This window comes from Camelus dromedarius, chromosome 23, assembly GCF_036321535.1.
Source record: "Camelus dromedarius isolate mCamDro1 chromosome 23, mCamDro1.pat, whole genome shotgun sequence".
NCBI lineage: Eukaryota > Metazoa > Chordata > Mammalia > Artiodactyla > Camelidae > Camelus > Camelus dromedarius.
Genome location: NC_087458.1, coordinates 5,109,140 through 5,126,423, shown reverse-complemented (window position 1 = coordinate 5,126,423; position 17,284 = coordinate 5,109,140). Strand labels below are relative to the sequence as shown.

The 17,284-nt window shown below is 44.6% G+C and overlaps 1 protein-coding gene and 1 long non-coding RNA gene across 2 annotated transcripts in view; one reads left to right on the top strand and one right to left on the bottom strand.

The window, feature by feature from the left end:
- The window catches only part of LOC135318972 (uncharacterized), a 43,490-nt gene that overhangs the window by 17,570 nt on the left and 8,636 nt on the right, over positions 1-17,284 (bottom strand). The gene's annotated exons all lie outside the window — the stretch shown is intronic.
- On the top strand, positions 1,657-9,003 carry LOC135319033 (filaggrin-like). Its single transcript, XM_064478133.1, has 2 exons — positions 1,657-2,193; positions 2,412-9,003. Exons 1-2 carry the CDS (start codon positions 1,657-1,659, stop codon positions 8,292-8,294), a joined length of 6,420 nt encoding a protein of 2,139 aa, XP_064334203.1. The 3' UTR covers positions 8,295-9,003.

The following is a 17,284-nucleotide window of genomic DNA, read 5'->3' as shown; positions in this document are numbered from 1 at the left end:
AGCTAAACAACATGAAAGAAAAAAACAAGAGATTTGGTTCCACTTTTTATACCAAGATCCATGTTCCCTAAACTTAATTTGAATTATTAAATTGACAGTGTGAGTCACTCAAATGTACTGTCCCCTTCTGTCTTCCCTCTGTACAGAATCCGGATGACCTAGATATTGCTGATGTCTTTATGAATAACCTTGATATAGATCACAACATGGAAATAGATTTTTCAGAATTTTTTCTGATGGTATTCAAGTTGGCTGAAGCATATTATGAGTCTACCAGAAGACAAAATTTCCAAGCATCAGGGAAAAAGCAGAAAAAGTACAGATATAACAAGAATGAAGATAATGAAAATGAAGATGTAGAAGATGAACAAGAAGAGAGAGAAGAGAAAAGAAAGAGAAAATCCAGTAATACAGCAAGTGATAAAAAAGGGGACACAGTGAGATCAAAGAGCCAAAGAGGGAAAAATAGGCATAGGTCAATATTGGGAACAAGACAAGACAAAGATGATGACTCTAATTCTATAGATGAAGACGAAAGCAGAGAAAAACATTCTGGGTCAAGTGGGAAAAATAAAAAGAGGTCAAGATCTACAGAGGTAAAAACAAGACAGAACAAGTCAAAAATCAGGGGGAATGAAGAAGAACAATTAGCACTGCTTTATGATGATACAAAACAAGAAGGTGCAAAATGGAGACGATCAGGATATAACAACTCATACAATGGAGGTAAAACTTATGTATTATCCCAAATTAATAATCAATTAGATGAAACTGAAGAAACAGCAATCTCAAAAGAAAACAATGATTCCAGACAGAAAAACATAGATAACAAACACACTCACTCAAAAACAGAACAAGAAAAAGGATTCTCAGAATACAGAAGGGAGAAAGAAAAAAATGCTACTATTAGTCAGGACAGTAATAATGAAGAACAATCAAAAGATTCAGGCAGAATATCCACATCAACTCAACCAAGAACTGGGTTCAGGTCAAGCAATCAACATTGGTTGGACCATGTCTGGTCAAAGGACAACTCTGGGAAGTCAGACTCTCAGCAACGGTACAGGGCCACCCCTACAGAAAGGGATTCTGTCCACGGAGAGACCGGAAGCAGCGCTGGCCAGAGACAGGGGCACCGCCATGAGCAGCAAAGAGACAGCTCCAGACACTCAGGGACTGGACACAGACAAACCTCAACTGCGTCTAGTAGCGGTAGACCCACGGAATCCAGTGTTAGCCAGGCGAGTGACAGCGACGGCTCCTATGAAGATGCAGGGAGACAAACTGTGACCACCCATGGAAGATCTGGGTCCAGTTCAAGGCACCAACATGGGGCTTCCCATGGCCAAGCAGGAGACAGCTCTAGGCACTCAGCATCTCATCAAGGGCAAAGAGGTGCACACAGAGAGAGGGACTCTGTCCACGGAGAGTTTGGAAGCAGCGCTGGCCAGAGACAGGGGCACCGCCATGAGCAGCAAAGAGACAGCTCCAGACACTCAGGGACTGGATATGGACAAAGCTCAACTGTGTCCAGTCACAGTAGACCCAGGGAATCCAGTGTTAGCCAGGCAAGCGACAGCGACGGCTCCTATGAAGATGCAGGGAGACAAACTGTGACCACCCATGGAAGATCTCGGTCCAGCTCAGTGAGCCAATATGGGGCTTCCCATGGCCAGGGAGGAGACAGCTCTAGGCACTCAGCGTCTCATCAAGGGCAAAGAGGTGCACACAGAGAGAGTGACTCTGTCCACGGAGAGTCTGGAAGCAGCGCTGGCCAACAACACAGGAGCCGCCATCAGCAGGAAAGAGACAACTCCAGGCACTCAAGGACCGGATATGGGCAAAGCTCGGCTCTCTCTGGTACTGCTAGACACAGGGATTCCAGTACCAGTCACTCCAGTGACCGCCAAAGGTATACAGAAGATTCACGAAGGCAATCTGAGACTGCCCACAGAAGATCTGGGTCCAGTTCGAGACACCAACATGGGGCTTCCCATGGCCAAGCAGGAGACAGCTCTAGGCACTCAGCGTCTCATCAAGGGCAAAGAGATGCACACAGAGAGAGTGACTCTGTCCACGGAGAGTCTGGAAGCAGCGCTGGCCAGAGACAGGGGCACCGCCATGAGCAGCAAGGAGACAGCTCCAGACACTCAGGGACTGGACACAGACAAACCACAACTGCGTCTACTAGCGGTAGACACAGGGAATCCAGTGTTAGCCAGGCGAGTGACAGCGACGGCTCCTATGAAGATGCAGGGAGACAAACTGTGACCACCCATGGAAGATCTGGGTCCAGTTCAAGGCACCAACATGGGGCTTCCCATGGCCAAGCAGGAGACAGCTCTAGGCACTCAGCATCTCATCAAGGGCAAAGAGGTGCACACAGAAAGAGGGACTCTGTCCACGGAGAGTCTGGAAGCAGCACTGGCCAGAGACAGGGGCACCTCCATGAGCAGCAAGGAGACAGCTCCAGACACTCAGGGACTGGACACAGACAAACCACAACTGCGTCTACTAGCGGTAGACACAGGGAATCCAGTGTTAGCCAGGCGAGTGACAGCGACGGCTCCTATGAAGATGCAGGGAGACAAACTGTGACCACCCATGGAAGATCTGGGTCCAGTTCAAGGCACCAACATGGGGCTTCCCATGGCCAAGCAGGAGACAGCTCTAGGCACTCAGCATCTCATCAAGGGCAAAGAGGTGCACACAGAGAGAGGGACTCTGTCCACGGAGAGTCTGGAAGCAGCACTGGCCAGAGACAGGGGCACCGCCATGAGCAGCAAAGAGACAGCTCCAGACACTCAGGGACTGGATATGGACAAAGCTCAACTGTGTCCAGTCACAGTAGACCCAGGGAATCCAGTGTTAGCCAGGCAAGCGACAGCGACGGCTCCTATGAAGATGCAGGGAGACAAACTGTGACCACCCATGGAAGATCTCGGTCCAGCTCAGTGAGCCAATATGGGGCTTCCCATGGCCAGGGAGGAGACAGCTCTAGGCACTCAGCGTCTCATCAAGGGCAAAGAGGTGCACACAGAGAGAGTGACTCTGTCCACGGAGAGTCTGGAAGCAGCGCTGGCCAACAACACAGGAGCCGCCATCAGCAGGAAAGAGACAACTCCAGGCACTCAAGGACCGGATATGGGCAAAGCTCGGCTCTCTCTGGTACTGCTAGACACAGGGATTCCAGTACCAGTCACTCCAGTGACCGCCAAAGGTATTCAGAAGATTCACGAAGGCAATCTGAGACTGCCCACAGAAGATCTGGGTCCAGTTCGAGACACCAACATGGGGCTTCCCATGGCCAGGCAGGAGACAGCTCTAGGCACTCAGCGTCTCATCAAGGGCAAAGAGATGCACACAGAGAGAGTGACTCTGTCCACGGAGAGTCTGGAAGCAGCGCTGGCCAGAGACAGGGGCACCGCCATGAGCAGCAAGGAGACAGCTCCAGACACTCAGGGACTGGACACAGACAAACCACAACTGCGTCTACTAGCGGTAGACACAGGGAATCCAGTGTTAGCCAGGCGAGTGACAGCGACGGCTCCTATGAAGATGCAGGGAGACAAACTGTGACCACCCATGGAAGATCTGGGTCCAGTTCAAGGCACCAACATGGGGCTTCCCATGGCCAAGCAGGAGACAGCTCTAGGCACTCAGCGTCTCATCAAGGGCAAAGAGATGCACACAGAGAGAGTGACTCTGTCCACGGAGAGTCTGGAAGCAGCGCTGGCCAGAGACAGGGGCACCGCCATGAGCAGCAAGGAGACAGCTCCAGACACTCAGGGACTGGACACAGACAAACCACAACTGCGTCTACTAGCGGTAGACACAGGGAATCCAGTGTTAGCCAGGCGAGTGACAGCGACGGCTCCTATGAAGATGCAGGGAGACAAACTGTGACCACCCATGGAAGATCTGGGTCCAGTTCAAGGCACCAACATGGGGCTTCCCATGGCCAAGCAGGAGACAGCTCTAGGCACTCAGCATCTCATCAAGGGCAAAGAGGTGCACACAGAGAGAGGGACTCTGTCCACGGAGAGTCTGGAAGCAGCGCTGGCCAGAGACAGGGGCACCGCCATGAGCAGCAAGGAGACAGCTCCAGACACTCAGGGACTGGACACAGACAAACCACAACTGCGTCTACTAGCGGTAGACACAGGGAATCCAGTGTTAGCCAGGCGAGTGACAGCGACGGCTCCTATGAAGATGCAGGGAGACAAACTGTGACCACCCATGGAAGATCTGGGTCCAGTTCAAGGCACCAACATGGGGCTTCCCATGGCCAAGCAGGAGACAGCTCTAGGCACTCAGCATCTCATCAAGGGCAAAGAGGTGCACACAGAGAGAGGGACTCTGTCCACGGAGAGTCTGGAAGCAGCACTGGCCAGAGACAGGGGCACCGCCATGAGCAGCAAAGAGACAGCTCCAGACACTCAGGGACTGGATATGGACAAAGCTCAACTGTGTCCAGTCACAGTAGACCCAGGGAATCCAGTGTTAGCCAGGCAAGCGACAGCGACGGCTCCTATGAAGATGCAGGGAGACAAACTGTGACCACCCATGGAAGATCTCGGTCCAGCTCAGTGAGCCAATATGGGGCTTCCCATGGCCAGGGAGGAGACAGCTCTAGGCACTCAGCGTCTCATCAAGGGCAAAGAGGTGCACACAGAGAGAGTGACTCTGTCCACGGAGAGTCTGGAAGCAGCGCTGGCCAACAACACAGGAGCCGCCATCAGCAGGAAAGAGACAACTCCAGGCACTCAAGGACCGGATATGGGCAAAGCTCGGCTCTCTCTGGTACTGCTAGACACAGGGATTCCAGTACCAGTCACTCCAGTGACCGCCAAAGGTATTCAGAAGATTCACGAAGGCAATCTGAGACTGCCCACAGAAGATCTGGGTCCAGTTCGAGACACCAACATGGGGCTTCCCATGGCCAGGCAGGAGACAGCTCTAGGCACTCAGCGTCTCATCAAGGGCAAAGAGATGCACACAGAGAGAGTGACTCTGTCCACGGAGAGTCTGGAAGCAGCGCTGGCCAGAGACAGGGGCACCGCCATGAGCAGCAAGGAGACAGCTCCAGACACTCAGGGACTGGACACAGACAAACCACAACTGCGTCTACTAGCGGTAGACACAGGGAATCCAGTGTTAGCCAGGCGAGTGACAGCGACGGCTCCTATGAAGATGCAGGGAGACAAACTGTGACCACCCATGGAAGATCTGGGTCCAGTTCAAGGCACCAACATGGGGCTTCCCATGGCCAAGCAGGAGACAGCTCTAGGCACTCAGCGTCTCATCAAGGGCAAAGAGATGCACACAGAGAGAGTGACTCTGTCCACGGAGAGTCTGGAAGCAGCGCTGGCCAGAGACAGGGGCACCGCCATGAGCAGCAAGGAGACAGCTCCAGACACTCAGGGACTGGACACAGACAAACCACAACTGCGTCTACTAGCGGTAGACACAGGGAATCCAGTGTTAGCCAGGCGAGTGACAGCGACGGCTCCTATGAAGATGCAGGGAGACAAACTGTGACCACCCATGGAAGATCTGGGTCCAGTTCAAGGCACCAACATGGGGCTTCCCATGGCCAAGCAGGAGACAGCTCTAGGCACTCAGCATCTCATCAAGGGCAAAGAGGTGCACACAGAGAGAGGGACTCTGTCCACGGAGAGTCTGGAAGCAGCACTGGCCAGAGACAGGGGCACCTCCATGAGCAGCAAGGAGACAGCTCCAGACACTCAGGGACTGGACACAGACAAACCACAACTGCGTCTACTAGCGGTAGACACAGGGAATCCAGTGTTAGCCAGGCGAGTGACAGCGACGGCTCCTATGAAGATGCAGGGAGACAAACTGTGACCACCCATGGAAGATCTGGGTCCAGTTCAAGGCACCAACATGGGGCTTCCCATGGCCAAGCAGGAGACAGCTCTAGGCACTCAGCATCTCATCAAGGGCAAAGAGGTGCACACAGAGAGAGGGACTCTGTCCACGGAGAGTCTGGAAGCAGCACTGGCCAGAGACAGGGGCACCGCCATGAGCAGCAAAGAGACAGCTCCAGACACTCAGGGACTGGATATGGGCAAAGCTCAACTGTGTCCAGTCACAGTAGACCCAGGGAATCCAGTGTTAGCCAGGCAAGCGACAGCGACGGCTCCTATGAAGATGCAGGGAGACAAACTGTGACCACCCATGGAAGATCTCGGTCCAGCTCAGTGAGCCAATATGGGGCTTCCCATGGCCAGGGAGGAGACAGCTCTAGGCACTCAGCGTCTCATCAAGGGCAAAGAGGTGCACACAGAGAGAGTGACTCTGTCCACGGAGAGTCTGGAAGCAGCGCTGGCCAACAACACAGGAGCCGCCATCAGCAGGAAAGAGACAACTCCAGGCACTCAAGGACCGGATATGGGCAAAGCTCGGCTCTCTCTGGTACTGCTAGACACAGGGATTCCAGTACCAGTCACTCCAGTGACCGCCAAAGGTATTCAGAAGATTCACGAAGGCAATCTGAGACTGCCCACAGAAGATCTGGGTCCAGTTCGAGACACCAACATGGGGCTTCCCATGGCCAGGCAGGAGACAGCTCTAGGCACTCAGCGTCTCATCAAGGGCAAAGAGATGCACACAGAGAGAGTGACTCTGTCCACGGAGAGTCTGGAAGCAGCGCTGGCCAGAGACAGGGGCACCGCCATGAGCAGCAAGGAGACAGCTCCAGACACTCAGGGACTGGACACAGACAAACCACAACTGCGTCTACTAGCGGTAGACACAGGGAATCCAGTGTTAGCCAGGCGAGTGACAGCGACGGCTCCTATGAAGATGCAGGGAGACAAACTGTGACCACCCATGGAAGATCTGGGTCCAGTTCAAGGCACCAACATGGGGCTTCCCATGGCCAAGCAGGAGACAGCTCTAGGCACTCAGCATCTCATCAAGGGCAAAGAGGTGCACACAGAGAGAGGGACTCTGTCCACGGAGAGTCTGGAAGCAGCGCTGGCCAGAGACAGGGGCACCGCCATGAGCAGCAAGGAGACAGCTCCAGACACTCAGGGACTGGATATGGACAAAGCTCAACTGTGTCCAGTCGCAGTAGACCCAGGGAATCCAGTGTTCGCCAGTCGAGCGACAGCGAGGGGCACTCTGAAAATGCAAGGAGACAAACTGTGACCACCCATGGAAGATCTCAGTCCAGCTCAGTAAGCCAATACGGGGCTGCACATGACCAGACAAGAGACAGTTTGAGACACTCAGACTCTCATGAAGGGCACAGAGGCACATACAGAGAGAGGGACTCTGTCCACGGAGAGTCTGGAAGCAGCGCTGGCCAGAGACAGGGGCACCACCATGAGCAGCAAAGAGGCAGCTCCAGACACTTGGGGACTGCATATGGACAAAGTTCAACTGTGTCCAGTCGCAGTAGACCCAGGGAGTCCAGTGTTAGCCAGGCGAGTGACAGCGACGGCTGCTATGAAGATGCAGGGAGACAAACTCTGACCACCCATGCAAGATCTGGGTCCAGTTCAAGGCACCAACATGGGCTTTCCCATGGCCAGGAAGGAGACAGCTCTAGGCACTCAGCGTCTCATCAAGGGCAAAGAGTTGCACACAGAGAGAGTGACTCTGTCCACGGAGAGTCTGGAAGCAGCGCTGGCCAGAGACGGGGGCACCTCCATGAGCAGCAAAGAGACAGCTCCAGACACTCAGGGACTGGACACAGACAAACCTCAACTGCGTCTGGTAGCAGTAGACACAGGGAATCCAGTGTTAGCCAGGCGAGCGACAGCGACGGCTCCTATGAAGATGCAGGGAGAATAACTCTGACCACCCATGCAAGATCTGGGTCCAGTTCAAGGCACCAACATGGGGCTTCCCATGGTCAGGCAGGAGTCAGCTCTACCCACTCAGAATCTCAGCAACGGTATAGGCCCGCCCCTACAGAGAGGGATTCTGTCCAGGGAGAGTCTGGAAGCAGTGCTGGCCAGAGACAGGGGCACAGCCATGAGCAGCAAAGAGACAGCTCCAGACACTCAGGGAGTGAATATGGACAAAGCTCAACTGTGTTCAGTAGCCATAGACACAGATTGTCCAGAGTTGGTCATGTTAGTGACAGTGCTGGTTATTCTCAAACTGCTGGTAGACAGTTAGGGACCGCTTCCAGAAAGTCTAGGTCCAGCTCAAGGAAACAAATGCATGATGCAGTTCAAGATTGGCGACATGGCAGCTATGGAAGTTCAGATTATGACTATGGACAGTCAAGGTTTGGACAGTCTCAGTATGGCATGTAGGATTCAGGGACAGACCTCAATCCTGAGAAGAATTTATTAGCTCCAATATAACAAGCAGTAATACACACCCAGGAACATATGGCCATCCAAGTGATCTTTTGAAACAGATGGGATTTCATCCATTCCAAAGATCCTTTTATTGTAAGTTAGAAATTAATTTTTTGAGTAATTAACCTAAAGAATATGAGAATGACAAAGACACAACTTGAGTCAAGAATAATTTCATTATGCTTTCAGGGAGGTTATCTTCTCTTATCTTTTTAAAAAATTTAGTTACACTATTTCTTTCCATTGGTGATAGGTACTTTTGTTTTCTCTAGGAAGCTTTGAACTTTATAGTTACAAAGTGGTGAATGGAAGAAAGCAATTCCAATCAGTGCTAAATTTAGAAATCCATGAGTATTTGGGGAGATTGAAGCTCAAGTATGAACTTTTCTTTTGAACGGTAAATTTTAGAACTCTGAATGTTGTTACATTAATATTTGCCAAATATTTCAAAGTAACCAAAGGTGTAAAATCACCATTCTGTAAGCCAAATCTGCTATATTAATATCAGGTCTCAGTACACCTGCCTGTATTATCTTTGTATTGAAACTCTGTATTTTTGCATTCATTAATCACCTTAGGTATATAAAATCAAAAAACCTGTACTGCATGAAAATTGAAAATAAACTATTGATGATACATCATTGTTTGTCTCTTCCATACTTATTTCTCATAGGCCCCAAAAGACTTACTTCCCCATGATAAGAATGACATCCTTTTCCTCTATTCTTGGAAAAATACGTGACCAAATAACAGATATATATCATTCCAAAGAAATAGGTAGTCCAAAGAAAAAAAGTTAATCAAATCTTATGTTATTCTCCAACATAGTCATTATTCCATGTAGTCACCATCATGATGAAAAAAGGCTAGCTCAATCATAGATATCATCATAATTATTAGCAAAACATCAACCCAAGTGGGTATTAGGCAAGTCAAACAAAGATCAGGAAACTGAATATTGACCATAGGCCCTTCTCACAAAGACACATGGAGATATTTTCCAATGGAAACTAATGAGAGCAGAGAAACTGTTGAAATTTCTTGACAACGTAAAAGCAATTTTTAAAATGCCCTCCTGTCCTGGAAAGAAAACACATATATTTTATGATTTTGAGAGAAGATATAATAAATCTGGTAAAAATGTGAACAAGCTTGTACCATTACAAGGAATATCCCACTATAATAATCATACCCAAGTTTTCTTCTCCACAATATCAGATCAGAAAGTTTACTAGACAGTATCTAGGCCAATGTTTGCATTTTGCAGATGAGTCTATCACAGAAATAATCCATACCAATAAAAATTAGATTTCAAGTCCCCTAACTCTGAGTTTAGTAGTTTTACAAAAGTACTTCAAATCCTGACTTTCTATATGGACAAGTTTCTAAAAACATACAGTCCACCAAAACTGAATCAAGAAGAAATAGGTAATTTGAAGAGACCAATCATCAGAAATGAAATAGAATCAGTAACAACAACAACAACAACAAGAACAACAAAAAACCTCCCTGCAAACAAAAGTCCAGGACCTGATGGCTTCACTGGGAATTCTACTAAACATACAAAGAACTAATACCAACCCTTCTCACACTCTTCCAAAAGATTGCAGAGGAGGGAATACCCCCAAACTCATTCTATGGAGCCACAGTCATCCTGATACCAAAAGCGGACAAAGACACTACCAAAAAACAAAATTACAAGCCAAAATCTTTGACAGATATACACACAAAAATTTTCAACAAAATATTAGCAAATATAATCCAACAATGCGTTAAAAAAACATACACTATGATCAAGTTGGATTCATTCCAGAGCCACAAGGATGGTTTGACATATGCAAATCAATCAATGTGATACACCACCACACTCAGAAAAGAAAGAACCACATGATCATCTCAATAGGTGCAGAAAAAGCATTTGATAAAATTCAACATAATTTATGATAAAAACTCTTACCAAAGTGGGTATAGAGGGAACATATCTCAACATAATAAAAGCTATTTATGGCAAACCCACAGCCAACATAATACTCAATGATGAAAAGTTGAAAACCTTTTCACCAGAGGAAAACAAGGATGCCCATCCTCACCACTTCTATTCAACATAGTATTGGAAGTCCTAGCCATAGCAATCAGGCAAGAAAAAGAAATAAAAGGGGTCCAAATTGGAAGAGAAGAGGTAAAATTGTCACTATACGTAGATGACATGATACTAGATATAGAAAACCCTAAAGACTCCATGCAAAAACAACTAGAGCTGATAAATTCAGTAAGGTAGCAGGATACAAGATTAACATATAGAAATTTGTTGCTGAAATTTCTGTTAACATACACTAGTGTTTCTTTACACTAACAATGATACATCAGAAAAGGAAAGTAAAAAAAAAAAAAATCCCTTTTAAAATCACATTGAAAAAAAAATACTTAGGAATAAACCCGATCAAGGAGGTGAAAGACTTATACACGGAGAATTAAAAACCACTGATTAAGGAAATTAAACATGATTTAAAGAAATGGAAAGATATCCCATGTGCTTGGATTGGAAAAATTATTATTGTTAAAATGGCCATACTACCCAAAGCAATCTACAGATTTAATGCGATCCCTATCAAATCACCCAGGACATTTTTCACAGAGCTAGAACAAATAATCCTAAAATTTATATGGAATCACAAAAGACCCAGAATTGCCAAAGCAATACTGAAGAAAAAGAATGAGGCTGGAAGAATAACCCTCTCAGACTTCTGACAATACTACAGAACTACAGTAATCAAAACAGCATGGTATTGGCGCAAAAACAGATATATGGATCAATGGAACAGAATAGAGAGCCCAGAAATAAGCCCACACATTTACGGTCAATTAATCTTTGACAAAGGAGGCAGGAATATACAATGGAGAAAAGACAGTCTCTTCAGCAAGTGGTGTTGGGAAAGCTGGACAGCCATATGTAAATCAATTAAGTTAGAACACTCCCTCACACTATACACAAAAATAAACTCAAAATGGTTTAAAGACTTGAACATAAGACAAGACACCATAAATCTAGAAGAGAACATAGGAAAAACATCCTCTTATATAAATTGTACCAATGTTCTCCTAGGGCAGTCTACTGAGGCAATAGAAATAAAAGCAAAAATATATAAACAAATGGGACCTAAATAAACTTATAGCTTTTGCACAGCAAAGGAACCCATAAATAAAGTGAAAAGACAATCTACAGAATGGGAGAAAATATTTGCAAATAATGCAACTGACAAGGGGGTTAATTTCCAGAATATACAAACAGCTCATACAACTCAATACCAAAAAAGCAAACAATCCAATCCAAAATTGGGCAGAAGACCTAAGTAGACATTTCTTCAAAGAAGACATACAGATGGCCAATAGACACATGAAAAGATGCTTAACATCACTATTATCAGAGACACGCAAATCAAAACTACAATGAGGTATCACCTCACACTGGCCAGAATGGCCAGCATTAAAAAGTTCACAAAGAGTAAATGCTGGAAAGAGTGTGAAAAAAAGGGAACCCTCCTACACTGTTGGTGGGAATGTGGTTTGCTACAGCCATTATGGAGAACAATATGAAGATTCCTAAAAAAAAAAAAAAATGAAAATAGACCTACCCTATGACCCAGCAATCCCACTCCTGGACATATATCCAGAGGGAACTCTAATTCAAAAAGATACATGCACCTCGATGTTCACAGTAGCACTATTGACAATAGCCAAAGCATGGACGCAACCTAAACATCCATCAACGGATGACTGGATAAAGAAGTTGTGATATGTAGACACCATGGTACACTACTTAGCTATAAAAAAAAGAATTAAATAATGTCATTTGCAGCAACATGGATGGACCTGGAGACTGTCATACTAAGTGAAGTAAATCAGAAAGAGAAATAAAAATACCATATGGTATCACTTATATGTAGAATCTTAAAAAAAAGAAACAAATGAACTTATTTACAAACAGAAACAGGCTCACAGACATAGAAAACAAACTTATGGTTACCAGGGGAAAGAGGGTGGGGAAGGATAAATAGGGAGTTCAGGATTTGCAGATTCTAAACAACAAGGGCCTACTGTATAGCACAGGGAACTATATTCAACACCTTGTAATGGCTTATAATCAAAAAGAATATGAAATATACATATGTATAAGTGAATCACTATGTTGTACATCAGAAATGAATACAACATTGTAAACAAACTATACTTCAACAAACAATAAATAAAATGTTAAATATTTTTTAAAATCCTTTCATTGATTTTTACTTAAATAAAATAAGCTAAACAAATCATTTGTTAATTTAAACAACCTTCAGTGGACAGTGATTGAATGAAAAGCAACAAACAAGCTCATTTTTCTAACTAGCCTCAAACAATCTCATGTCTATGTTTGTGCTCCATAAGCCACATGAAGGGGGCACTATTTCTTATGGGTATCCTGCTTCCTTGCTTGAAGTGCAGTCCCCAAATACCACTACAAAAATCCAAACAATGCAAAATATGCTGGTCTCATTATGACACAAATATGGACAAAATGTTTCTTTCCATTTCTGTGACACAATTTGCCACCTTGCCTCCAGTCTCACAACCAGCTAATTGAGCTCCCACCTGTGGCCCTTCCCTAGAGAGTCAGGACTAACTAACAGGCTGAAGAACTAAAAATTGTAATGAGGGAAACACTGGTGACCCAGCCTAACTGAAGTGGAGGTACTGATGGAAGGACACTGATGGACATTACAACTGATGGACATAACCAGGTATGTATACCCTACAGCTAAATGCTCAATGTTTTTCTAAAGAACCCATAAACAACTGAAATTGCTTTCTTTCATATTCCTGTTCACCAGAGGATAGAACTACCAGACACTCCTCTTTGCTAGCCAACAGAAAATCATTTATTTACCCAAAAAAGTGCAAACAAGATTCACTGGGAACATCCCAGACTACAGTATTTCTCTGTCCTCTCTACTTCCCTTACAGAATGTTATCTTTGACTCTGTTCTTTAACTCAGTCAACCACCTCCCTCACATGTGAATCAACAATTTTCATGCAAAATAACTAAATGTGTCTAAGTTTTTCTTTGACTGGGACAATCTTACAGGGCAGACTCCATCTTCCCTTATCTGCACAAAAACTTTCTCCAAAGCATATCAATCCAAGGGAGAGAGGAAATGAGAGTTGGAACCAGTTTAGTGGCCAGAGGATATATGATCAACAAGGTCAAAAGAATTTGGTCACTGATTGAATCTGGAGGTAAAGAATAGGAAGGAATCTAGGGTTATTTCGAGGATCCTTACTTGGGCAAGTGCATGAAGGATGAGGCCATTCAATGAGGCAAGGAACAAAATGAGAGACAGAAAATGGTAACATCAGTTTTGCACATCATGAGCTTGAGAGTCCCAAGAAAGACTCAGGTGGAGCTTTCTTGTGAGCAAATGGATATAAACGTCTCTATTTCATACAAGAGATGAGACTCAAGTCATCTGTATAGAGGTAGATTATTGAACTGGGTGAACGTCCACGTTCTGGAGCCAAATGCTATCCAAGCAAGAGTCTGGACTTTATCATTAATCTGCTATGTACCTCAGGCAACTTACTCAAGATCTCTATCCCTCATGTAGAGATTACAGATAATGACAGTACCTACTTTAACACTGTTGTGAAGATTGTGATGGTACATGAAATGCTACCAAGCGTACAACAAGCATTCAGTATATGTTTGCCATTACAGATGGAGCTACAGGCTTGACTGAATGAGGGGGCAGAGAGTGAGAACCAAGGCTAGAATATTGAGAAAACTCGCCATTAAAAGCTCAGCCCACAGTCACATAACAAGTAGGTGGTGGAAACAAGATTTGAAACATAATTTTGTCTCCCAAGTCCAAGCTCTTTTCACTGAAAAGGGAAGAGTTCTGTTAAAGGTTCAATAGTTCAAGTAAAACGAGGAATGAAATTTTCCCATTGTTTTGGTAACTTGACACCTCTGATTTAAAAACAGCTATTTCTGTGGAAAGATAATGATGTAAACTTTGTTGGAAAACCTAGGAGGGAACAGGTTTTAAGGAGTTGGACATGACAAAAGAAGTTCAGAGTAGTGAACCAGCCTCACTTCTCCTATAAGAAAATCAAAAATTAATTTCTAACCAAATCCCTTAGGTTTCTCCCACCCTTAAGTGCCTTGGCGTGTAGGGGTTCTGGGGTGAGGGTTGAGAAAATGGTCAGTAGAAGATAATTTTTGAGAATTAAGCAGGGACTAGATGATGTAGCATCTTGGAAGCCACAGTAAAGACACTGGATATTTTTGTGTTGTAAGAAAAATGCATAACATGAAACTTACCATCTTATTCATTTCTAAGTATACAGTTCAATAGTGTTAAGTATACTCCACTGTTGTGCAACCAATCTCCAGAAATGTCTCATCTTGCAAAACTGAAACTCTCTACCTATTAGACAACAACTCCCTATTTCTCCCTCCCCTAGCCCCTGGTAACCACCATTCTACCTTCTGTTTCTATGAATTTGACTACTTTAGATAACTCATGTAACTATATTTGTCTTTTTGTGACTGGCTTATTTCATTTCAAATAATGTCCTCAAGATTCATTCATGCTGCAGTATGCATCAGAATTTCCTCCATCTTTAAGACTGACAATCTTGCACTGTAAGTATAGTACTACATTGTTTGTCTGTTCTTCTGTTGATGGACATATGGGTTACTTGCACCTTTTGGTACTTTGAGTAACACTGCTATGAATATAGGTGTGCAAATGTCTCTTTGAGATCCCGCTTTCAATTCTTTTGGATACATACCAGAAATGGGATTGCCGGATCATATGGTAATTTTTTTACTTTTAATATTTTGAGGAACTATCATACTTTTCCACAGGAGCTGCAGCATTTGACATTCCCACCAACAATGCACAGGGGTTCCAATTTCTCCACATCCTCACCAACATTTGTTATTTTCTGTTCTTTTTGATAGTAGCTATCCTAATGGGTATGAGGTGGTATCTCATTGTGGTTTTGATTTACATTTCTCTAATGATTAGGTAGTTGAGCATCTGATCATTATACATCGTCTTTGGAGACGTGACTATTCAAGTCCCTTGCCCTTTTTTTAATCAGGTTATTTTTTGTTCTTATTGTTGAGTTATAGGACTTCTTTATATACTTAGGACATTAACTCTTTATAAAGTAAGTGATTTGCAAATATTTTCTCCCATACCATTGGTTGTCTTTTCATTCTGTTGTGTCTTTTGATGCACAGAAGTTTTTAAGTTTAACCTAGTCCATTTGTCTATTTTTGTTTTGGGCACTTGTGCAACAGGTTGAATTCTATTCTGATTTGACAAGAAAGCCTTTGAAGGATTTTGAGCTTGAGATAATCATATGATTTTCTTGTTTTAAAAAAATCATTCTAAGTGCTTGATAGAGGATAGATTTTAGCTGGGATTAAAGGCAAGAGTAGAAACAGAATAACAGGAAAATGACCTATGTTTGCAATTAGTGTAAAAAATTATAGTAGCTGGGGACAGGACTGAGGTGACAGAGGGAGCAAAATTTTACAATTGGTATATATTTAAAAGAATCAAAAGAACTAGCTGATGCATTCATTGTGGAGGGTAAGAGAGAGGATGGATTCAAGAATAACTCTCAGATCTTTGAGCTTGTGATTTCTTCCTGCTTACAAACAGAGAATAACAAGTTGCAAAGGGAAGAAATGGAGGCCCATCATTGGGTTCCCCATCACTTAAATGTATATCTGCCTTTACCAACTGTTCTGGTCACTAGAACTAGTAATAAATTACTCTAAAATCCAGCAGCTTAAAACAACCTTATTCCACTTATAATTTTGTAGGTAAGGTATTTGGAAGGGCTTAGCTTGTGGCTCCCACCTAACGTCTCTTACGCGCTTATAGTCAGATGTCACCTGGGGTTTCAATCATCTGAAGGCTCAACTAGGTCAAACGTAAGAGATGGCTCACTCGTATGACTGGAAGCTGATGCTGGCTGTCAGCTGGGAGCTGGGCTGGGCCACTGCCTGGAGCACTGATATGTGGCCTCTGCAGCCTGGCAGTCCTAAGGTGAGACACCTGACATGACTCCCGGCCTTCCCCAAGAAAACCGAGTGGAAGCTTCATGGTCTTTTCTGAACTAGCCGCAAAAATGACATAGAATCACTTTCTTCGTATTCCACCCATTACAAGCAAGTCACTGAGATCAACTCAAATTCAAACAGAAGAACCCCCACCTTTCAAAGAGAGAAATGCCAAACAATTTAAGGACATATTTTAAAACCACTACAGTTACCTTGTCCACTTTCTCTGGTATGAAAACTTTAAAGTTTAAGGGTGTAAGGGAATCTCTCAGTTACAACATAGATATGGGAGGCAGAAGAGAGGCCAGCTGCCTGGAGGTAAAGGAATATGTGGTGTCTTGGAATTCAGTGGGATAATCTATATGGGCTCAAACAGGAGCTCAAGGACAGAATTCGGAGGGACACTACCAAAGGCTTGAGTAGCATCCACTTAAAGTCAGTCCTTCAAGATTCATCCAGGGCTAGGAATTTTCCCCTTTACTGCTAGTAACTTGCTATAACTGAACTTTATTCAAACTACTTAATAACAATATTATTTATTCTACCACATGAAATAAAAGGAAGGGAAACTGACTCAATATGCATCACTTTTCTCACAATAAAGCAAAGTAAAATATCATTATGCACCCTTATAAACTATAGAACTGATGAGCAAAGACAGCAACAAAAACTTACCTAAAGGTACGGACTGAGTGGTACAGTTGCAATTTAACTCAGATGGTCTGCCTCAAAGCCCATGTTCCTTCTCCTACAGGCTACTGACTAGCACCACTTCTGACACACAATGGATCCAAATTAAGCAACAGTCTCCTTCCCTGTCTT